Here is a 24,965-nt window from a genome sequence, read left to right as displayed (position 1 = left end):
ATATATATATATATATATATATATATATATATATATATATATATATAATGTGTATATGTATATGTTCCATTCTATGCATCTGATGAAGTGGGCTGTAGCCCACGAAAGCTTATGCTCAAATAAATTTGTTAGTCTCTAAGGTGCCACAAGTACTTCTGTTTTTTGTGGATACAGACTAACACGGCTGCTACTCTGAAACCTGTCATTTTGTGACATCACATAATCCTCTCATTAGCATCATTTTGTGTGTGTGTGGCAAAAACAGACAAAATGCCAAGAAGTCTCTTGATGAAAGAAAAAGTACAGATTATCCCAGACTATCAAATTTCAGGGACTACTCAAAACCAAGTCCCAGTCAAGTGGGAGTTGCTCAAATCAGTTGTTTGCAGAATGTCGAAGCTTTTGGCTAAGTACGGAGACGGACAGTCGAATAGCTGACGTAAGCATGGGTCTGAAGGAAAAGCCCCTGATGTTGACCAGGCTCTCTTTATGTGGCTCAAGGAGAAGAGGGCACAGGGAGCACTGCTTGCTGGACCCGCAATCAAGGAAAAAAACCTTCAGCTTGCTGCTTCACTTGGATTGAATGATTTTAAGGCAAGTGACAGTTGGTTTACCAGATGGAAGAAACTCTTCAATGTCTCTCACAGAAAAGAGCCTAGCGTGTGCAAAAAAAAAAAAAAAAAAAAGTCGGCAGACAAACCAGCAGCTGAGCAGTGGCAGTGCGAAAAAGTCCTCCCGTTCTTGAAAAATTTCCCCTGGCTGATATCTACAATGCTGACAAAAAGGATTTTACCTGAAAAGGCTCTGTGACAGGACAAGTAGGAAAAAAACTGAAGAGCTAGAAGGAGAGAGAGCGAGCTTCAAAGGACAGGATAACTCTACATCTGTGCCAACGTAGATGGTAGCGACAAATGCCTGCTGTTCATGATCAGGAAGTCAAAACAACCCACATGCTTTCCGAAAGATTTCAGTAAACTACTCCTCAGTTATGTCAGTTCAGCAAATGCCTGGATGACAGGTTTTCATCAACTAGCTAAAAAAGGTGGGATTGTTCGCTTCACTTGCAGAGCTGTAAGATATGCCTCTTTCTGGATACTTGCTTCACAAACACCATTGGTTCTCTCAAACATTCAGCTCAAATTCTTATCCCAACACTACATCTTTGATTAAACCTCTATAGCTCAAGTGTGATTTATTGTTGCTCTTGATGTGGATTCCAGTGCAGATATTCAGACAATCCTGAAAACTGTAAATTTACTGTTCGTGTTGCTGAGGCATGGCAAGATGTAAAGCTGACAAAAATTTCCAGCTGTTTCAGGAAAGGCAAATTAGTTGTGCCAGTGGAAGGTGTGCACAATGAGGCTATTGAAGAGTTTGACGACCCCCTGAATGATGTTCCACTTCCAGCCAACATGGGGAAAAAAGAGGACTTGATAGATGCTGTGGCTGTGAATGAGGATTTGCTGAATGCTGCAGCTTTTGCAAGGCCAGAGAAACGGGCTTGTGTTGTCGAAACATATCGTAATCAAGAGGGTGAGGATGATTTTGATGAAGTTCCACCTCCGACAAACTCCAAGCTGTTGAAGGCTTTGAACACTTCAGCACTTTCCATAGGAAGGGTCTACAGATCTCTCTGGAATATTGAATCCCATCTTCAAAACAAAATTGTGACTGAGAAGCAGAGCAAATTAAAAGAATTCTTTCTCACACACAGTGAGTCTGTTTTATCCATTCTTAATTTAGAAGTTGATACTCTATAAATAGAATACGCTTTTTGATGTGGAAGTATAATACTGTAATACTTTAATTTAGGTTATTTATTTGCTTAGCAGATGCCCTTATCCAGGACGACTTACAGTGCGTACGAAGTATTAGTTAAGTCTGAGTTCAAAAAATGTTTACAAGTAAGAGCAAGAGATTGTGTTGTCATGGCTGATATTTGTTCTTAAACATAAAAATAAAACTTATTTTTATAACATTAACTTAATACCGCTTTCTTGATACACTATGGTAGTAGGCTACAAATGCAAAATAGAACACATGTTTAAAACGTACAGTTTACTAATGTAATACTGTAGCAACTGTAAACATACATAGTTACATAAAACAGCTACAGTACATATCAGAAAAAGCAGGCTGCCTTTGGTCAGATGATACCCCCATAATAACAGCCCCTTAGGAGCAACATAACAGAAGAGCACTGATATGTTGCTACTGATGAGCGTCTACTGTACTGAAAATGCCATATACGTTGATGATGCCCCCAAGAGGAAGTCTACACACCGTCGTCATGGTGTACTTTCTCCCTGTTATCAAGCAGAGATGCTTATTTGAGGTCTGATCAGTGCCACTGGGGCCCCTGTGGGGTTCTCCTAGAAACTCACATCGGCCCATCAAGACTGGTATTGGTCCAGGCAACAACCTGAGTCATCTGTACTATACAGTATGCTGCCAGGGCCCTCTTAGGGATATTAGGATCTGCCTTCATAAACCTCAAGAAGCAGGTGGTCCTCAAGGAAGAGAGAGGGCTTTGTCCCCAGTGGCATTCCTGGCCAGACCGGCCACACCAGACTATCAAGTAGATGATTCAGGGGCTGAGCAACATCTGCATCCTATCTTGCAGCCTAACAATCTTTCCTAGTTATTGCCGCATGAAGCTATATCCTTTGCATAGGTACTGGCAGCAGACAATGTTAGGTGTTCCAGGAGCTCCTGATGTGGATTGTCGAGACTCTGGAAATCAAGCATTGTCATCTCAGAAATCCCATAAACTGTTCAACGTCCTGTCAGCTTCTAGTCTAGCCAGGATCGTCCTCCCCATTAACCCAGCTAAAGCCCTGTAGCAGATGCCAGTCTCTATGATCACCAATTGTGAAATGAGTCTTAAATAGTTGCGAGTTACCTCCTTTTGGAGTTTGAGTACTTCTGCACTTACTCCAACCCAGGCTCCTTAGTCATATTGGCCATTGAAGAAAAATTTAGATGGAACAGAAGTGTCCCAAAAGACAACAGACCCCAGATGCCTCTATTTAGAAGGAAGTTGTACTTCTCAGTTTCTGTACAGCTGTGTGTGGCTTATTGCCAGGCCATGTTGGCTGAGTTTGCCTTTCTAACATGGGTCAGGGTGATGACCTTCCTCGTGAAAGCAGAGAGGCGCATAAGGACATAATAAAGAGAGGCCAATTGGTGGGCAATGGTTACCTGAAACCATGGCCAAATCTGTCACCGCAGAGGCCATAATGTGCAGAACATTGTGGCTCCAAGTATTGGGTATTCTGAGAGTTGCAGACCACAATTGAGGACTTTTCCTGGGGGCTCAGCTGTTAAGTAAGCGGACAGACTGCTTTGCACTCACTGATGGACTGCAAAGCTACCTTGTGGTGTCTAGAGAGTCACACTTTTTCTGTCCCCAGCCACACCTGAGATGGTGTACAGTCTTATCATCCCGGACAAATGGAGTATCACATCAAAAAAGCACCTAAGATACAACAGTGTTGCCAGCCTTCCTCTTCCTCAGCAACACCCACTGCTCCTTTGACATGACAGGAGATTTGACAAGACTTTGAAAAACCACATCAGACCCAGTCTTGAGAACGCCACCTTTGAAAGCCGTTTCTTCCATTCCACTGGGTGTGGTTTTCCTTGACATGAGGTATTTGAGTGTTCAGTGATCGCCCAGGGCTGACCCACCCAGTTCTACTTTACCCCCTTCCCTGTCCCTCTTCAGGGACCCTTCTCAAGAGAGCCTATTACAAAATGTGGATGTCTTGTTGCTTTGCTTTGTCTTCCTCAGGAGTACTGGGGAAGAGGCTGCTTTTTTTGACATTTCTCCCTTCTGAAGAAGGGAAGTGGGGTGGTCTTTGTCCTATCCTAGACCTGATGAGACTGAACAAATACATGCCATCCTCAACATGAAACAATTAACATTTCCTCTTTCTCCAAGCTCAAGACTGGCTCTCAGCTTTCCATTTGCAGGATGTATATTTTCACATATTCAGCCATTCACTGAGCCCACAGAAAGTATCTGCAATTCATAATGGGGCCCAACCATTACCAGTACAGGGCTCTGCCCTTTGGACTTTTAATGGCTCCTAAAATATTCTGGCTGGCAATAGTGGTAGTGCATTTAAGGAAACAGGACATCTGTCTACCCATAGCTGGATGACTGGCAGATACCAGCATTAGACAAAGAGCCTTTCCTTGTGAACTGTAATAAACCAGTAGCTGAAAGCCCATGCTGTAGCATATATAGGGCAGTTGGACCAAGTATTCCACCATCTGTGCAGTTCTCTTACAACCAAATGAGATTGTTGCATGCAGTTTAGCTGTAGAGCAAAGGTTATTGGTTGAGTTAACTCTATTACAATGGTTTAGGACTCTTGGCATGGCATACCCTTACCATAACGACACCACATGGCTGTAATTCGTAAAGTCAAAATAACTAAGAATGTGAAAACTGTGCAGTAACTGACCACAAATCCAGTAATTGAACCTGGTGATCCTTCTGAACAAGAAGAGCTCTCAACCATGCTTGTAGCTGTTTCCAATGCTTCACACTGACTCAACAGACATAAGCTTCAGAGTGACAATTCTTTAAACACACACTCTCTCTCTCTCTCTCTCTCTCTCTTTTATAGGAGTTTTGATTCCAGATAGACAAGAGCCTGCCTGCCAGAGGACAGGTTCTGATCTCTTCCGTTAGCGGTAAACTACCTACAGGTGGTACATGTGTATGCTTGCCACATTTCCTTATTGGACCTTACAACTGTGGCTGAGGCTCCATATGCTCCTCATCCAGGCATGTGCATCACAGTCCCACTTCAAATTCTACAGTAGCTCAGTTGGTTGCTAGACCTAGTAAACTTGAGAAAGAGGGGCAGAGTTCTCAGCCCCTTCCCTGGGGATGACCCTTGTTACAGACATATTAGGATCTGATTGTGACACCCTCAGAATCAGGGAATGTGAACTCAGGATGACTTGGCCCTCACCTTTGGGACATTCATGTGTATTCATCATTCTTGCCTCTTCTTTCAGAACTCCACACTGCAATTCCTGGTGGACATTTTTTTTGGCCAAGTGCTTGATCATCCTCTTTCTGAAAGTCAAGTTCTGGGAATGGTGCCATCAATGTGGGGTGACCCCATTGGTGCTCCCCATCTCCCAGGATTCAACTATATAACCTAGCAGGCTTCCTGAGCAGAAATGTGGTAACCACCCACAAATGGTCACTGTTGAAGTCCATCCTAGACCCAGTACTCATGGAAGTGGGACTCCCACCATAGACTTAGTCACCACAGAGGACAATAAGTATGGATCTCTACCAGACATCTTCCTCCTTCAGTGGTCTTGATGACTTTGATATGCTTTCCCTCCAGTTTCCTTGATCCCCAGAATATTATCCAAGATCAGATGGAACAAGAATTTGATCATGATAGCCCCATACTGGCTGAGACAGTTTTGGCTGTTGGACCTGTTACAAATGTTCAAGAGGCCTTCAATATATTTTCTGGCCAACACAGATAAAATCTCAAACCTCTGTCAGATACTGTACCAAGAGCCACACTTGTTGCACCTGACTGCTTGGGTATTTGCTGACTGAGCAACACTGATGTAGACTGCTCCCTACAAGTTCAGAAAATTTGTATACAAAGCAGGAAACCTTCCACCAGGAAGATGTACATCTCAGAATGACAAAACTTCTCCATGTGGGTAACCTAGAATAGTATTGACCCAATGGAGGTCCTGATACTGAAGGCCTTGGACTATCATGCTCATGAATCACATGGCATTAGCATTTAACTCCCTTAAGGTTCATCTTGCCACAGTATCTGTCACACTCCAATACAGTTGTACTCTGGTCTTCTGACACCCCTGTGACATCAAAATTCCTTCAACGGCCTACTTTTACTCACTCTGCAGCCAGGGACCTGTCTTCCATGTGGGGCTTTGATGTCATCCTTCTAGAGCCTGTGGAGCTTCTCTTGGGATTGCTGTTGGAATGTGCAGTACACTACTTTACTTTTCTTGTGGCCATTACCTCAGCATAGAAGTCAATGAGCTCGAAACTCTTATGATCTGGCTGCCTTCACATTGTCCATGTGGAAGGATGTGTGAGAGGAAACCACACCCACCCTAAGTGGAATTCTGAAACTACCTCGACCCAATCCATCACAGTACCAGTCTTCTCTCCTGGCATCAAGTGCTGCTACGTGAAGAAGCTGAATTCTTTGGATGTTTTCAGACCTTGACCTATACCTTTATGGGACTATATCTTTCAGGTGCTCTCGTCTCCTTTCTATGACCATATTTGCTGAAACAAAAGGTCATACTATCTCACTGAAGATAATTTCAAAGTGCCTCCACACTAAGTAGTAGTAGATAACGTTTATCCAAATGTGTGGATCCACACATGGGCAATGCTCAAAGGAGAAAATGTGACTTTGCAGAATTGTGAACAGTGAGATGACTTTATGTAGGGTGCTTATTGATAATAGACAGCGGCAACATAAAAATCAAACTTGCATTTGCATCCGAAAGCTATAAAATATGTGACCATCATGATCCCTTCAGGTAGAGGGTTCTATAATTGTGGTCTGGCTGCCAAGAAAGTTCTTGACATGAGTCCTAAGTCTTGTTCTGAGTACACTATTACTTATGTGAAACAGTTTTCTTGCTGGCCTCAGTTGCAAGTGGTGGTGTGTAATGCCTTCATGTATCTCATAGCACAGTAGGGCCAATACGGCTGCTGCAACACCAATTTATTCTATTGCTATGAAATAGTCTTCATTCCCATTCCTTTACAGTGCGTGCGCACGGGCGCACAGCTGTGTCTTGCATTTGAAAATACTTGTTGATATAACCTTGGTAATTTTCTCTGAGGGTTTTTGTTATGTTCTCCACAGAGTCCGATTCACTCCCCAGGCCTTAGTTCTTGAGATGTTCTTTAGGCTATGTAGCTGGTCAGCTAATTCTCTCCTTTCCTTGGCTCCAAACTGGACTCAAGCTCTGGTTCCCTAACCAACTGCCACGTAGCTAAGTGTAGGGAGCATGTACTGTGATCCAAGTAACTCCCACTTGTGGAGAAAACTGGAGAGCAAGAGACAGTGGCAAGGAGAATGAAAACAAAATCTCAGGTACCTGGCTATGGCAAATCAGCAGATGCCTTTTCCTTTTGGAAAAAAATCCAAATTACATAACTGCAGTTGTATTCAGATCCCTGACTGTTCGCATCATCTTAGAGCTGTAGTTTCAAATTGTGTGTAGACCAAGGCAGAGAATGGCATTGGTTTACTCAGCATTCACATTTTGAAGGTTATCATTGCAACTGAAGGGCTAGAAACAGATTTGTTTTAATGAAAGCTCAGATTCTGGAGCGCAGTTCAGTGGAAAGAGCATAACATCCATGGCAAGTTCTGTAGCTGTGGAATGCACAGGATGCTCGTGATGTACTCCCTTCTGCTCATGTGTTGGAGGTGGACTGTGGCATGCTGAAGCAATTGGAGGAATTTTTTTTTAAAGGCCTTATTCCAGGTATATGGTATGGTAAACAAGTGGATTTTCTTGTTTTTTCTAAATTGGAACATGGTTTCATGTATAAGGACCAGCATGAAAGGATGCAAAGATTGTAGAACTTAAAGGAGTCTTGAGGGAGAGGTTTGAATGAACATAGCACTTCTGCATTACAAGTGGTATAGCAATGGTATGAACAGTATGCAAGAAGTGGTGTGTTTTGGCTTAAAGCAATGATTATGGGGTATTAAGTTTTATAGGACCCTCATTGATTTGAGACATGGTCTTTCGAAGCTCTTGCTGGCAATAAGATTATCATTTCCACTATTTATCTTTACTGTATTCACTCTGTTACATACATGTGTTGATTATGGGATTTGATCATACTATTTTAAAAGTATTTCATGCTTCTTAGTTAAGATTATGAAAGGAAGTAGGGATTTTAAGGTACTAAAAGTAATATGAAAACACCTGCATGTTTTATTCATGGAGCTGCACCTTCCAGTTGCTGGTGGAGGAGAGATTTGTTCCCCCCCCCCCGCCCCCCATGGGGTGGGAGATCGAGCTGTTAAAAATCCGAAATGTTTTGCTCAAGCCTCAGGTTTAGCAAGCATTGGAAGATGACTGACAAGTGAAGGACTTAACACTGTACATGGCTTAAGATTTTTAAGTACAGGCTACAGTCAAAGTGGCAGTCTGTTGCAGCTGTTTATACTATCCAAAAGCACCTTTAAAAAAAAAAAATTTGATCATTCGTAATGGCAGACTGCAGTTGTAAACTACTAACACATGTAGTAATTTAACTTTGATAGAATTTTAAGTGTCCAAAGGAACCTAAGCGAATAAAGTAATGATTTCTCTCCATATTGTGTAGTACATGCTTCAGAGGACCCAGGACCAAGATGAAAATGTGGCTTTGGAGGCGTGTGAGTTTTGGCTGACTTTGGCTGAGCAGCCAATTTGTAAAGATGTGTTATGTCGGCATCTTACTAAGTAAGTTAACTTTCAAACAAGCAGAGTGAAGCATATTCTACTGAGAAACTAAGGATTGTAAATTAGTCCTCTCATTCTTGAATTCTGACTTAAATCTGTCCTGTAAAATAGTTTACAAAGTTCTTAAGAGAAATTCCAGATATCATCTGGTGGTTCTAGTTGCTTGTGTTTTTGTGTAGTCTACAAATGATGAATTCAAGTATTGACAGCTGTTTTGTATGTAGAAATGGACATAGTTGGGCAAATAAATGTCCACATGATTGGACATGCCTCTGTACAAAGAACAGGGTGTGTTGATTTTAAAACACTTGAGTTTATATAAAAAAAAAAGTGTAAATCAGATTGAGGCTCTGCAAAAGCTACTTACAATTTTTATTTCAACTTTAGTGTTTGCTTTTTCTTTATAAAAAAAAAAATTATAACTTAGTTCATTTATAAATTTTAAAATGCCACAGCTGGTAGGGTATCTTCTTAGAATCTCACAAAACACAGGTGAAAAACAAAATACTGAAATTTAAGGTTCTGATCTGGCAATTGCTTCAGCAGTATATAATATTCACATGAAGTCCCACTGATTTCCTTAGAGTGAAGCATATGCATAAATGTTGCATGATCAGGGACTAAAATTGTAACTTTATTAAACTTTTTTCCTAGTGGAATGAAACTAGTCACTTCAAAATAAAATTCTTTCAGTGTTAATAGTGAAATATTTACACTTCCAATATATTAATAAAGTAGTTGTGAAATTTTTATACACACAGGGCTAAAATTTTCAAAAAGTTAGGCTTCTAAACCTGTATTTTGGACACCTGAGAATGGGATTTTCAAGAACATCTAAGTGACTTCAGAGCACAAATCCTGATGGAGTATAGCCTGGCTAAAGCTTTTTAAAATTTATTTATTTACTTTTAATTTTGGAAATTCCATATAAAGGAAGCTTGGTCTAGGCTGCAAATATTGCATCAACTGTCTTCCTGTCACTTTTTTGGGGGGATGTGAGGGGGGGGTTGTTCTCACACTGATTAGTGAGGCTTGCCTTTTTTCATTATAGATGAGCACTTTAAATGTGAGAATTCTTAGTAGACAGAAAATTTGTTTTAAAAAAAAAAGAAGACATTTGGCTAAGTATTAGGAAACTAATAAGAAACAAGTCCAAAACATCTACTTTACTTTCTTCCCACTCTATATTCCTAAATTACTAAACAAACTAGCAATGTGTATGTGAACTGGCTTTTTTTAAATGTTAAGGTCTGTTTTAAAAATCTTTTAAATAAGAGTTCTGTTTAACTCAAGTTTTATCTAATCTGCTAAAGAACATTGGTTTAACTATTGCATTTTGAAGTACTTTTGTTTTTCTTGTCTTCACATCACTTCTATGTTTTTGAGTACATCTTAAAGTGTTGATGGTTAATACTGACTTTAAAGTTGCAATGCAAATGTAGGATTGATTAAGATAATACATTCAGTAGCTGTAAACAGTGAATACGAAGTTTTTAACTACAAATTTACTTTTAACATTTGGGTCTTCCTTGCAATGTTGTGCACTTCAGCATTTTGTTCAGCAGTTAGCCCTCTTTATAGGGGGAAACTTTGAGAAAATAATTCTATCAGTATTTGAAAATCCTAGAGCTATAATAAAAAGTTAAACAGTGGGCAAGGTTGGTGTACTATTTCCTTAGACAAGCCTAGAAAACTATGTGAAAACTCCGCTAATTCTGTGTCAGTGAAATGAACCAATTGCTGTGGTGTCTAGCACCCTTTCCCACCTTCGCTCCTCAAAGCCTTTTTATTTTTCTGTAAGATTACTTACTATATAGCTTCAGGTACTCATCACCAATATACCATGGTAATGATGCTCAAGAAATGCTGATACATACCTAAACACCAATTGGTTTATGTATTTTTCTCTGTTAAACTGATTTGGATTTATTTGGGTAGGGGAAGCTATTAGCAGCACAATTTTAATTTGTTGTGAAGATGGTGTGCTAATAGGCAGCCTGTATATTAAGGCCGGCATTCATTTTCAGTCACAAAACATATATAGGGACTGATTCTCCCATTGATGCACATTCAATTCACATTGACTTCAACAATAGTCAGATCTAGCATGTACTATTTTATGGATTGAGTTGCTGTCTAGTTGGTTTGATTTTACAACTTACTTGAAGAAACTTACTAGAGAGAAGTCATATCCATACACTTAAAAGGAAATTTTTGTCAAATAAGCATTCATAAAGTTCTTCAAGTCGTGTCACTGTGGGTGCTCCACTTCAGGATCTGTGTGCGCCCGATTGAAGATTTGCCTCAGTAGTATCCGCCGAGCTGGTCCTATGCCCTAGATATCCTTGTGCTCTGATATGAGGGTATGTGGGGTGGGGTGGGACAGACCCACCACTACTCTAGTTCCTCCTTAATGGCCTGTGGCCTGAGATGGCATGTTGTGTTGTCCCTAGCCATGCAGCTTGCTATCTCTTTTGCTCTTATTTTATTTTTCTGTTATTTAACACAATTTGTGCTTTTTGGGGGGTGGGTTCCCCCACTTTTTCCTTGCCTGATCAGGGCCTTTGTTTTTTCTCAGGCTGCAATCTGCAGCCTCGAGTAATGGGTTATGCCCAAGACATCGGGCTCCAAACCCTATGGCAGGTCTGACAGGTCTCTTCCCCTCAATGATGAACACTCGAGTGGCCTCTGTTTGTGGGAGAGACTTGCATCTTCCAAATGTAAAAGCTGCTTAGGATTTAAAAGTAGATCTAAAAAAATGAAGGGAAGACAGGTTAAAATGCCTGTTGATGGAACATCTCCTTGAGAGCTGTGGGGTCCAAGTCCCATCCTGTATATCAGATTTGGTTGTGCAGAGAGCCTTAGCAGCTGTCACTGCCGCTGCGGTAAGCAAAGACCCTGGGGACTCCTCAGAACTGTCCAGATCATCAAAAAAAGAGTTTCCATTTCCTAGGATGGGATAAGAGAGAGGGAAAAGTCACCCTTTTGGTTTGGATTGTGAGAGGCCCCATGTACCAACAAGGGTATTGCTGAGCTCCTATCTCCTCTGGTACCAAAACCCTGGCACTAGCTAGAAAGCCACCCCACATACCTAGAAGCCATCTGTTAAGCTACAGCAGCACCTAAGTTAGTACCAGACCCAATGTTTCCAAAGCACAAGGACTCTTAAGGTTAAGCAGAAAGTCATCAGCCACATCTTCTGCGGGCAGCAATGAAGGCACACAGATTGTGCTTTGGTTCCATTTCCAGGACCACCCAGCATTCTAACTCCTGAAGATTATCTTGAGTCCCTAGTACCATCCAGGCTCCTTTTCCACAAGGATCTTTGGATCCTGGAAGAACCTGAGCCTATATTGCACAGGGGAACGAGCAGGGAATATCACTTGGTATTAACTTGCTTCCTGTTGGTCTCCATCCCTCAAGGAGCACCCTGAGAAAGAAACGCCTTGGAGGATATAAACTCGGCAAACCCGGCAAGGAGATCCTTGGGATCCTGCCCCCTTCCCTTATGCCCCACCTCGATGGACTAATTGAGGCAGGAGCTACAATCCCTCCTGACACTGGGGGTGATCAAACCTGTTCCATTGGACTTTGTTGAGAAAGGGTTCTATTTCCGATACTTCCTCATCCATGAGAGAAACAGAGGATGGAGACCAATTCTGGCCTTCAGAACTCTGAACACCTTCATCCACTGTCAATGATTAAAATGGTAACCCTAGCAGTGATAAATCCCTCTTTCACCCAAGAGATTGGTTTGTCTCCCTTGACCTTCAGGATGCTATTTTTCATATAGCCATGTACCCTTTTCACAGGCACTTTTTATATTTTGGGGTGGGTAAGGACTGCTATCAGTATCACGCCCTACTCTTTGGCCTCTCCACTGCTCCAAGGTCTTTACCAAAGTCCTCTCGGCTGTTGCAGCCCATCTTCATCAGATGGGAATAATAGTCTTTTCCTGCCTGGACGATTGACCTGAAAGTTGCTCATTTCTCAAGGTACTGACGGCAACCAGCAAGGCCCTATCTCATGTTCTGCTCCTTTGGCTCTGCCTCAATGTGGAAAAGTCTGCACTCACTCACTCAATGTATAGATTTCATTGGAGCCACTTTGGACTGCCTCACTGCCAGTGCATACTTCCCATGTACAGGTTTGCCACAACGTCCAGCTTTGTTTCAGAATACAATAGTCTTCAAACCACAGCAAGGGCTTGCCTGCAACTTCTGAGCCATATGGCAGCATATGTGTTGATGGCACCCTTGGCAAGAATACATTCTCAGTGTCTCTAAGCCTGCTTGAGAACCTGTCTACACCCCCAATAAACACAGTCCATCCAAGTAGGTGTCCGTATCTCGAAGAGTCTCAATTCTCTAAAGTGGTGGCAGGATCTTCCAAAGGTATGCATGAGAGTTCTGTTCTTGTAGCCTCTTCTCACAAGGATCATCACTACAGATGCTATCCTGATAATTTCTGAAAGTGTGCTGCAGCCTAACAGCACAGGGCAGATGAACAGTTCATGCTTGCTGGTACTTCCTACCCTACATTAGGGGCCACCCAGTCAGAATAATATATTGCTGCTCTGTTGTCCAGCATTATATCGACAAGGAGGTGCGAGATCCCAGATTTATGCACTGAATCCGTAAGATCAAGGAATTGGTGTTATCACACCACATACCGATCCCATTGGTTTATCTGCCAGGATTTCAAAACACAGTGGTGGACTCTTGCCTCAACTAGTGGGAGCTGAACAACAAAGTATTCCAAAGGATATGTCTTTCCTGGGGTCATTCGAAGATGGATCTCTTTAGCGCACTATCTGATGCAATGTTCAAGGGGAGGGCATGGCTGCAACTTGACAGGAAATGCCCTGGTCATCTCTTGGCCTCGTGTATTACGTATGCTTTATCCCCTGAAGCCTTTGTTGCTCAAGCTCCCAAACAAATAGAAACAGGAGAAATTAGTAACCATTCTCATAGCACCATCATGGCTGAAACAGGTGTGGTTCCCAGAGCTGATTTGTATGTGTTGACTGGCAGTGGATCTCTTCACACAGGAGTCAGGATCCATCACCCAACTTAACCTATCTGTGCTTCATCTCAAGACTTGGCTGTTAAATGGCTCTCTGGTACAGAACAAAACTGCTTCCTGGAGGTACAAACAGTACTGCATAATGTTAGAAAACCCATGGAAAGGAGAACTGTACCTGCTGAAGTGGTGCAGCCACTAATCTCTACCTCCTCTTAAGTCCTGCCTGACACACTTGATAAATTTTAAAAACCACAGGATTATTGTTGAGCTCAATTAAGGTTCTTCTTTGAGTGCCTGCTCATGTCGATTCCATTCTAGATGTGCGCGCGCCCATGTGCGCAGCCGTCAGATTTTTGCCTTAGTGGTACCTGTAGGGCCAGCTGTGGCATCCTCTAAAATGCCACGGTATATCAGGCGCTGCCGGCCCATGCCCTCTTAGTTCCTTCTTAACGGCCGTGGTGTCAAGTTGGAGCGCCTCTCATGCTTGACGAGAGCTAGTGGTTTTCTTCCCTTGGACTTCGTGCCTTCGGGCCTCTTGTACATTCTTGATAGTGTTAAATAGTTAAGTGTGTGTGTTAATAGTTAGGGTCCCAGTGGGGACTTTGTACCAGAGCAGGGCATGCTCCAGGCTCCTGGGTTTAAGCCGTGCTTGGACTCCAGCAGGCCTATGCGTGTGAGTGACCCCCATAAGTGCTGCCTTAAGTGCTTGGGGGAGTCACGCATGAAGGAGCGTTGCCAGATCTTCAAGAACTTTTGGCCCTGCACCCAAAAAGAGAAGGATATTTGTCTCAGGGTTCTCCTGATGGAGTCCGCCCTCCGCCCTACTTCTGACCCTTCTATGCAGGCCGCACCGAGCGCCTCGGCCTCCGTGCGCAGTGCGCCGCCGGCACCGGCCTCTTCCAGACACAGTTCGCTGTCACTGAAAAAGAGAGCTAAGAAGTGCTGTCCTCCATCCCGCCCACCTCAAAATGGGCCGAGAAAAAATACTTTGTGCTGGCCAAAAGTTTCAAGTACCTTTATACTCACCCACACCTGGGCTCGCTGGTTGTGTTTGTGGCCAATGAAACAGACAAGCAGGTCCCCACTGCCTCTGCTCCCAAGAATAAAGAAGCCAAAAAGCTCTACTTGGCAGGAAAACTTACTCACCAGCTAGCCTCCAATTCCAGGTGGCGAATCATTAGGCCTTGTTGGGCTGATATAATTTTAATCTTTGGGACACTCTTCAAAAGTTCCAGGATTCTTTTCCTTGGGGTCAGGCTCAGGAGTTTGGCACCCTGGTAGAGGAAGGTACCATGGCAGCCAGATGTTCCCTGCAAATGGCATGGCACTTGACAGCGAGAGTGGTCACATTGGCTGTAGTCATGCAACGCAGCTCCTGGCTCCAGACGGCGGGCCTCTCCCAGGAGGTTCAGGACCTCCCCTTTGACGGAGTTGGGTTCTTCTCTGATCAAATGGACACCAGGCTACACAGGTTGAAGGACACTAAGGCTACCCTTTGCTCATTGGGCACGCATACTTCGCAGTATGCCAGAAAGCTTTTTTGGCCTCTGTCGCCATCGAGGCCTTCGCAAGCCCAGCAGGGATCTACAAGGAGAAGGGACACTGGGTTTAGCCGTCGCCGCCCTTCTTCCTCTTGCTCGCCAGCCCAGCCCGGGCCCACTAAGCACCCAGGGGGCCCAAAGCGATGGTTTTGAGGGTGTGCTCGAGAGCAACGCTCCAGTCATCTGGCTGGATCCTGCTCATCCTTTCCTCAACTGTCTTTCTCCATACCGCTTGGCCTGGTCACAGGTTACCATGTTGGACCACTGGGTCCAGGACATAGTAGCTCAAGGCTATACCCTGCAGTTTGTGGATACCCCTCCTTCCTGCCCCCCTGCTTTCCTGTCCCTCTTCTGGGACCCCTCTCACGAGCATCTCCTGGTTCAGGAGGTCGACAAGCTACTGCAATTGGGGACTGTGGAAGCAGTTCCTCAGTCATGGAAGGCAGAGGATTCTGACCTCCATTATCCCCTCTCTGGATCCACGGGACTGGTATGCTGCTCTTGACTTAAAGGACGCTTACTTCCATGTCTCCATATTCCCAGGACACAGACATTTCCTGCGTTTCATAGTGGCCAGGTGCCACTTCCAGTTCATGGCACTACCCTTTGGCCTGTCCTCGGCCCCTAGGGTGTTCACAAAATGCATGGTGCCAGTAGCGCCTTACCTCAGACATCAGGGTGGGGGGAAGAGGGATCCCAGATCTTTCTGTATCTCGACGACTGGATCATCAAGGGCAGGTCTCCGGAGCAGGTGCAAAGAAGCCTCGATCAGGTGTGCTAAAGCTGCAGCGACCTGGGCTTGTTAATAAACATAGAAAAGTCCACATAAACTCTATGCACTGGACCAGCATTAATCGGAGTGGTTCTCGACTCCATGCGAGCCAGGGCCTTTCTTCTGGAAGCACGCTTTCAGGCCCTGTCAGATCTCATTGCCCACATGAGGCATCCGATCACCATGGCTCACACATGGCTGCAGCTGATGGGCCACATGGCAGCATGCATGTACGTGGTCAGTCACGCCTGGCTTCATCCGCAACTCCTGCAGACATGTTGGCAATGGTCTATGTTCCCAGCAGGCACCCCCTGGACTGACTGGTCACACTACCGAGCCATGGATTGGTGGCTAGACCCCCAAGTCAGTGCTGCAGGGAGTTCCCTTTGTGTCCCCGTTACCATCGCTCACCGTGGTCTCGGACATGTCGGACCTGGACTGGGGTGCGCACCTGGGCAAGCTCAACACCCAGGGCCGCTGGCTGCAGCATGATCTAGCCCTTCTTATCAACGTCAGGGCGCTCAAGGCGTTGCACCTGGCCTGTCAGGCGTTCTTGCCCCACCTGAAAGGCAAGGCGTTGCAGGTCCTCATGGACAATATGGCCACAATGTATTACATCAGCAGGCAGGGCGGCGCCAGGTTGTCGGCCCTATGTCGGGAGACGCTCAGCCTCTGGGATTTTTGCATGTGGCATTCCATCCATCTGGTAGCCACCCACCTACCCGGAACCAAGAATGTCCTGGCAGATCACCTCATCCGGACCTTCTCATTTTGCCACGAATGGTCCCTCCGTCCGGAGGTGGTCAGCCTGATCTTCCGAAGGTGGGGGACTCCCGAAGTGGACCTGTTTGTGTCCAGGTGGAAGAAGTGCCACGTATTCTGTTCCCTGCACGGCAGAGACAAGGGATCCCTGTCGGACGCCTTTCTGATTCCGTGGTCAGGAACGCTGATGTATGCCTTTCCGCTGGTACCACGTATCCACATGGTCCTGCTAAAGGCAAAGCAAGACAAAGCGTCTGTCATCCTCATAGCCCCGGTGTGGCTTCGACAGCACTGGTTCAGCATGCTGCTGAGTCTTTCGGTGGCTGACCCGTGCAGTTACCTCTCCGGACAGATCTGGTGTCCCAGAACTACGGCAACCTGCTGCACCCGAACCTGGCATTGCTGCACCTGACAGCATGGCTAAGTACAGATGAGCGGGAGTGCTTAGCTGTGGTCCAACAGGTCCTGCTGGGTAGCAGGAAGCCTTCCACCAGGGCTACCTGCGTGGCAAAGTGGAAGTACTTCACATGTTGGGCCTCGGACAAGCACATTCGTCCAGAGGAAGCCTCACTGCAGGACATCCTGGACTATTTTTTGCATCTTAAGCTCCAGGGCTTGCCGTTGTCTTTGGTCAAGGTACACCTGGCAGCCATTTCAGCAGGTGGATTTTTGCCCATCCCATGACGGTGCAGTTCCTGAAAGGTCTAGGATGTCTGTACCCACACATCCAGGACCTGGTCCCCCCCCCCCCCCCCCCCGGTGGGACCTGAATCTTGTGCTTTTGAAGCTCATAAGCCCCTCCTCCGAACCCGTAGCTTCCTGCTGCCGCCTTCTCTCCTGGAAGGAGTTATTGGTTGCTATAACTTCGGCCTGGTGGGTGTCGGAGATCAGGGTGCTGATGTCGGAGCTGCCTTATATGATCTTCTACAAGGACACGGTCCAGCTGTGTCCGCACCCGGCTTTTCTGTCCAAGGTCATTTACCAGTTCCACACTGGCCAAGACGTTTACTTACCGGTCCTCTGTCCGAAGCCTCATGCATCAGATGAGGAGTGCATGTTGCGTACTCTGGACATCAAACGGGCATTGACCGTCTACATTGACAGAACACGGCCGTTCTGTAAGTCAACACAATTGTTCGTTGCTGTTGCAGACCGGATGAAGGGTTGCCCGGTGTCAGCCCAGAGAATCTCATCTTGGATCACTGCCTGCATCCGCTATTGCTACGAGGTGGTGAAGGTGCCCCTGCTGGCAATCATGATGGCTCATTCTACTAGAGCACAGACGTCTTTGGCAGCCTTCTTGGCGCAGGTGCCAATCCAAGAAATTTGTCGGGCCACCACTTGCTTGTCCCTTCATATGTTCGCGTTGCACTTTGCGCTGACCCAGCAGGCTTGAGATGATGCTGGCTTTGGCAGAGCTGTGCTACAAGCTGCATGACAGTGAACTCCGAGCCTATCTCCATTGGTACTACTTGTGAGTCACCTAGAATGGAATCAACACGAGCAAGGACTCGAAGAAAAACGGTTACTTACTTTTCGTAACTGTTGTTCTTCGAGATGTTGCTCATGTCCACTGTATTACCCGCTCTCCTGCCCCTCTTGTTGGAGTTGTCGGCAAGAAGGAACTGAGAGGACGTGGGCCGGCAGCGCCTGATGTAGTGCGGCACTCTAGAGGGCTCCACAGCCGGCCCTACATGTACCGCCAAGGCAAAAATCTCTGGCTGTGCACGTGGGTGCACACACACCTAAAATGGAACGGACCTGAGTAGCACATCTCGAAGAACAGTTACGAAAGGTAGGTAACTGTTTTTTCACCTAGCTGCCATCACAGTCGTTTATCTACTGCCCTTTTCTGGGGTGGGATGTGGCAGGGCTGCGAGGCCTCCAGCAGGGGGCCTCTGGACCTAGTCCACCCCATCACAAAGCCCGCTTGGGTTTTTCTCTGAGAGAAGAGCAGCAAAATGTATTCAAAAGTGGTTGAGAGTGGCCAAAAGTGGAGGACATACAAATTCTTCATATTCTAGTGCCTGAAATACGAAACATGCATAGCCAGAAAAAATATACTCCACCCCACAGTACTGCTAAGTTTCCACTGATACATTGGCAGTTGGTTATATGTAATTGTACACATTTCAGCAAACAGATCCAGACGTCTGTATGAGATTTATTAAAGTTTTTTTTTCAACCTTTTTCCTCTTGTCAAATTGAGGTATGTTATATGGATGTACAACTTAGTCCACAATGCTCTGAGGAAAGCCACATTTGAACCTGTAGGAAACTTTTCCTTCCTTCATTTGTCCCTCAATATCTCGTTCTTGGTAGCCGACATCTCAGCCAGGAGTGTAGGGGAACTATGACTCTTATGGCTGACCCACCATACACAGTATTCTATCTCAATAATGTGACACTATATATCTACACCCTCAATTCCTACCTTAATCAGGAAATTCACCTGCTGGCATTTATCCCAAGCCTCACTTTTCAAAAGGAGCAGTGAGCCTCCCATACACGGGACATAAGAACAGTTCTCAACTCTTTACCTTGACAGGACTAAATCCTATATGACGACTCCTAGGCTTTTTTGTCCTGATTACAAAATGAATGAAAGGGCATCTGATTTCTGCCAAAGACTGGAAGTCCAGCGTAACCTATTTTAAAGCTTCAGGTATTCACCCCTGAACTAGGATGATTGCCTATTCCACCAGGGCCCAGTCTACCTCTGTAGCCCTACTGAAAAGCACACCTGTCTCAGATATATGCAAAGCAGCCACCTAGTCTTCGGTAGGCACGCTTTCCCAGCACTGTGCTATCATTCCTGCTTCTGGAGCTGATGAGGCTTTTGTTGGTGCTGAGCTACTGTCCATACTGAATCTGTCTCTTCAGCACCATCCTCTGTAATTGAGATGCTGCTCCACAGTCTCTTGAAGTGGAGCACTCAAAGGAACACTACTTGTACAGTAACTGGAGTGCTTTGAGATGTGTGTCTCCTTATGGGTGCTCCTCTACCTGCCCTCCTGCCTCAGTCTTCTCTCTGGACGTCTGCGGTTGAGAAGGAACTGTAGTGGTGCAGGAGTGCCTAGAGTGCAGTTGCAGACCTGTGGACAGTACTGATGAACATGTCTGATCAAGAGTGCATGGGGATGCAAACATCTTGAAGTAGAGCACTTACAGGGACACTGTTCTCGAGCTAAGTTAAGTAACCTTTCCATTAATTGTGACAATAGTTCTGAAACAGTTTCACACTTGATTAGGATTGCAGTAAAGCTGCACTAATAAGGAAAGAGGAATGGAAGAGACCAGTATAGATTAGTAGGTGGTTTTATAGTCTGTCCCAGGCAGGGCTAATGCAGGTGACGTTATGCACACCCCAGGCCTATTAGGGATCTTTGTGTCATATTCTTAACAGTAGTGAAGCTGGGCCCAAATCTTGAGCTAGGATCATTAAAACTATCCCTCTCTGCAGAGCCATGTTCTCATTGTGAAGCTCATGTTTTTTTGGTGGGTACAGTGGGTTGGGTTAGTGAGGTGGTGGTTTTGGTTTCATTTTGGAAAGATCCGTGGGAGAGTCAGAGGAGTGGAGTGACTAACATGTTGAGTGGTTATATGAGTAGGGACAGCAAGATGGTTGGGACAAGTGGGTGCCACCTTAGTACTTTTCCATCTGTCCGAAGGGTTAGGTGAAACAATGTGTACAGCATGTGATGGGAGCTTGAGAGTCCCTGGACTGTACCCAGAAGCACTCTGGAGCATTAATTTTATAATGTTGAAAATGTTCCAACTTTCACTTAAGACCTGATTTTATCGAACGTATAACCTGATTAAAACTAAATTGTTAGATTTTCCTCAATTATTCAATACCATTAACTTCACTTAAATTAGAAATTTTGTAACATAGAGTCAAAATTTTATAAGTCAGAAACTTCAAAGCCAGATGCCTGTACCTCTCAAAATCAGACCACTTTTTTTATTTAGGAGCTTAACTTTAGGGGTAGGTTTGAAAAATTTAGCCTATTGATCGATATAAACCAGTTTCTAAAAACAAAATTTGGCTCAGGAAATTGAAAATTGACAGTTGTCTGAATTATGCATTTTTTAACATATACATATTAAAACCTTTCTTTGTAGGTTGATACCTGTGTTAGTAAATGGTATGAAGTACTCAGAAATAGATATTATTCTGCTGAAGGTGAGCAACAATTTCACTTTACTTCTCAAAGCATGTATTCATTTGATTATTCACTTCTAAATTACTGTGCTAGGGCAGATTCTACCTAGCAGAAATAGCTTGTACAGTATGGAATATAGTTAAGAAGTTGCTCTCATTAATCCATTCTACCACAGAATTAGAATTATTACTGCACTATACAAAGGATTTCTCTACCTTTTCTGTTTCCTCCTTCCCTCTCCGTTCATCTTTCTGGAAGAATGCTAGACAAGAATGCAGGAATAATTAGTGGCTCTTTTGGTCAGTTGGCCAGCCCTGAGGTGGCTATGAATCTGAAGAAGTTGTCATAGTTTTCCCGAACATATTACTCACTATATTTGTTCTCTTTTTATAGTATCTTGGTCAAGATGGCTGTACTGTTTCATAATCTGATGGTATAATAACTTGTGAGCATGCTTAATGTTTCACTTTTAACAGGGGGATGTTGAAGAAGATGAAGCTATTCCAGATAGTGAACAGGACATAAGGCCTCGTTTTCATCGTTCACGGACAGTGGCTCAGCAGCATGAAGAAGATGGTATTGAGGAAGATGATGACGATGATGATGAGCTTGATGATGATGATACTATTTCTGACTGGAATTTAAGTAAGTTAAACAACTGTGTTAGGTAGTGTAAAATCTACAGCTCATGTAATTCAGAATCTTCCTTTTCTGACTCCTTGTGTGTTTTTGTACATTGAACAGAAGTGCTGAGATTTTTAATTTTGGGATAGCTCTGTTCACATTCCTGCAATCCTTCGATTGCTTGGCACTTTCTGTTGCTTAAAAAGAATCTCTGCTGTGTAGCTCAATACACTAGTTACAAACATGTGAATGTTTACCTCAATTGGTCAGTATGGCAAATGGATCTATTGGCTGTTTCTGCTCAGATTAATGAAGACTTTCCAGATTTACCTTTCTCTTCACTTAGTGGAAAACAAGTGGAATTTAAGTTCCAGAAAGTCTTACAACACCACAAACCATGGCTGATCTGCCGAATGTGACTGGGCATTAAGTAACTTTTTAGTGCTTTAATCTTTTATATTTAAGGCCCTGAGAAAAGCACAGATTTTTAAATTCTCCAGTAGTGTCATGGGTAAATGTGTGTTGAGGGGATATGCATGCTGCAGAGTCCCCCACCTCCCAAACAGCTGTGAATTTTTCCATCAGCAGGACTTCTGCCTCTCTTCTGAGGTGCTGGGTGGTTAGGATGAGATCAGCCCAGTTATCCCATGGAATTGGGGTGGAGGATGGGCTGGGGGTGTATGTCTTGCTGATGGACAGGGTAACAAAAGCCACCTGGATGAACAGCAAGAACCAGCTCCGCAAATAGATGAATCATTTGGTGTCAGCCGACCTGGTCCCAGGGCAGGGATCAGGTCCCCAGCTCCAGTCCAGACTGGTTTTACTGCTTCTTCTCTGGCTGGCAGGGGGGAAAGGGGGCAGTGCTGAAGCGACTAGAAGCCCCAGCCCACCCCACAGCGGCCATGTAGGGCCAGGGGAGATGTCTCAGCTTCTCACCAGCTGATGCTGTGACCGGGATCCATTCCGATCTCTCTGCTTCCTCACACCCTTGCTCATGTTTCAAGCAGCATTGGTGCTGGTCCCGATGGGGGGATGGATCTTGGTCTTAGCTCCTTGCAGGCCGGCACTTCAGTGTCTCTCCCAAGACTTTTGGGGCCACTGTGGGCGAGGCTGGGACTCATAATTGGCATGTCAGTGCCACTCCTCTCTCCCTGCCAACCAGTCAGAAAACCGCATCAGTGGTCTGGGCCAGGGATTTGCAAACTTTTTTTTAACCTGTGCAGCTGCAGTAGGCACCACAGCCCACTATTAACACTTCATGAGGGAAATTATTAATTTTAATTATTATCTAAATATAAACTAGAACGCTGTAATAAACAATGTATGTTTCATTTTAATGTTAACAATTGTAATTAAATTAATGGAGATATCCTATCTCCTAGAACTGGAAGAGACCTTGATAGGTCATTGAGTCCAGCCCCCTGCCTTCACTAGCAGGGCCAAGTACTGATTTTGCCCCAGATCCCTAAGTGGCCCCCTCAAGGATTGAACTCTCAACCCTGGGTTTAGCAGGCTAATGCTCAAACCACTGAGCTATGCCTCCCCCCTCGCAATAGAAATCTCTAGCAATATGCACTCAAATGCTTCAAGACCTTTGAAATGAAACCGTTTTAGTAAAACAATACTTTGAACACCACATTTTGCTCAACTTTTTTAAACAGGGAAAACAGTTTTGTATAAAACTGAACAATAAGCAACACAACAATGTTAACAAAATTGTTAGAACATGTTGTGCTGTTTGATTTTAAAACAAAATATTGTCCAACTTTGAACACTATATTGTGTTTTCAATAGTTTTAGGGTAAAATCTAAACTATTGTGCTGTGTAAGTAAAGACCCAACCCTATTCTCTACTAATTAGAAAAGAATCACATTGTAAATAAAAATATAAAATAACTTACAGACCAGGAGTATTCTTAATGGGATGGATGTGCCTGCTTCTCCTTGCACAGTTTTTCCATCTGGGGACATATGTTAATGAGGGTCAACCTGATACCTTCCGTTTTCAACCTTTCAGCCAGCTCAAGGTGCAGAGAGTGGATAGCTAGGGTCTGTGTGCCGGGAGGGGTGTTGCTCAGGATGGAGGGAGAAGACAGGTTGCTAGGGGCTGTGTGCAGGCAGGGGGGTAGCTCAGGGTGCAGGGAGGGGCTGTGTCTGAGGGGGTGCCACTGCTGCGGGGCCCATCCATGCACTCAGCCCCTAGTTGGCACAGTGGGGACAGCTCCGCTCCTTCTGGCTGTGTGCACCTTGCTGTCCTACATGGTCACTCTGGCCACCAGCACCCAGTGGTTCGTGGGCACCAAGGACTTACACCTACCTGAGCCTGGAGGGTGCGGCAGCTGTTACCCAGCCCACATGGGGTGTACAGAGTGCCTGGTGTCACTGCTCTCCCCCCTGAATGTACCTCTGTCTCTCTCCCCCTTCCCCCCCTCTCCCCCCCCCCCCCCCCGGCGGGTTTGGGGACAGGGTGGTGAGTGGCAATGTCAGGCGCTCTGTGCATCCAGGTTGGTTTCCCCACATGGGCTGTGCTGTGAGGTGTCAGGAGCTGCTCTCCCGCCCTCCCCTTACCCAGCCCATGTGAGGAAACTGACCTGGACACACAGTGCTTGGTGCTAGGACTGTTGTGGCCCACCTTTTGGGCATGGCCCATGGTTTGAAAACCTCTTGTATGGGCCAGGCTCTGATCCCTGACCTGGGCCAGGCTGGCTGGTGTCATGTGCTGCTTCATCTTGCTGAGCTGGCTCTGGCAGCTCATGCAGGTGGCATTTGTTACCCTCACCATCAGTGAGATGCCTTCCCCTGTCCCCCATTCACTGGGATAGAAATGACCTGCCACCTCTGGGATGCACCATGGAGAGTCACAAGCAGGAATACCCACTTCTGCCTCCCTGCTGCTGGAAAAATTCTGTTTCAAGGATTTTGTGTGTGGGTTCCCCCCCCACCCCAGAAAGCTGGAAACTTTCAAGTGCAAGCTGAGATTATCAGGTAACAAATTGATCCTAGTAACTGGGGCCAGACATGCCAAACCTGTGGGTTAAAAAACATAGAAATTGGGCTCGTTTTTGGCTTAATTGGCGTGAGTTGTTTTTTGGCTTGTAGCATGTTGCCTTTTTTTTTTTTTGTTCAGCTCCTGGCAAGTGGGGGTAAGGTGGGAGAGAGTCAGGGTGCACAGTGGGCCCACCACAGTCCCAGACTGCACGCCAGGGGGCTCTAGTCACATAGTTTTGGGGTTTTTAGGGATTGGCTTGTTTTGGCCTTGTTTTGAAATGGGATAGCTTGATTTTTGGCTTATTAAGAAAGTCGGGGTGCTTATTTACCCTGTGAAAGTTGGCGACTGTGATTGGGTCTCTAAGAAAAACACAGAATATTTTGTTGAAAAATAATCCAGATGCAAATAGAAAATTGTTGCACATTATGTTGTGATATATTTGACACCCATGTTCCAGGAATTCCTTTCACTTTCAGAATCCAAAAGTAGATTCAGGCTCATGATTGATCTTTTCCAGAGACAGTCCAAATATTAGCTTGTATATTTCTATAAAGCAGTTTAATCTGGATTTTTTTCTTTTTTGA

The 24,965-nt window shown here is 44.9% G+C and overlaps 1 protein-coding gene across 1 annotated transcript in view; it reads left to right on the top strand.

Moving 5' to 3' along the window:
- Nucleotides 1-24,965, top strand: part of TNPO1 (transportin 1) — a 134,531-nt gene that overhangs the window by 50,387 nt on the left and 59,179 nt on the right. Inside the window, exons 9-11 of the mRNA XM_026649141.2 lie at nt 8,384-8,502; nt 20,728-20,788; nt 21,245-21,413. Coding sequence (XP_026504926.1) covers nt 8,384-8,502; nt 20,728-20,788; nt 21,245-21,413 — 349 coding nt within the window. The remainder of the gene's footprint in view (nt 1-8,383; nt 8,503-20,727; nt 20,789-21,244; nt 21,414-24,965) is intronic.

The sequence above is a fragment of the Terrapene carolina genome, unplaced genomic scaffold (genome assembly GCF_002925995.2).
Source record: "Terrapene carolina triunguis isolate 2854851 unplaced genomic scaffold, T_m_triunguis-2.0 Scaffold69, whole genome shotgun sequence".
Taxonomy (NCBI): Eukaryota; Metazoa; Chordata; order Testudines; family Emydidae; genus Terrapene; species Terrapene triunguis.
Note: the sequence above shows the minus strand (reverse complement) of the source record. Positions and strands in the feature narration are given on the sequence as shown.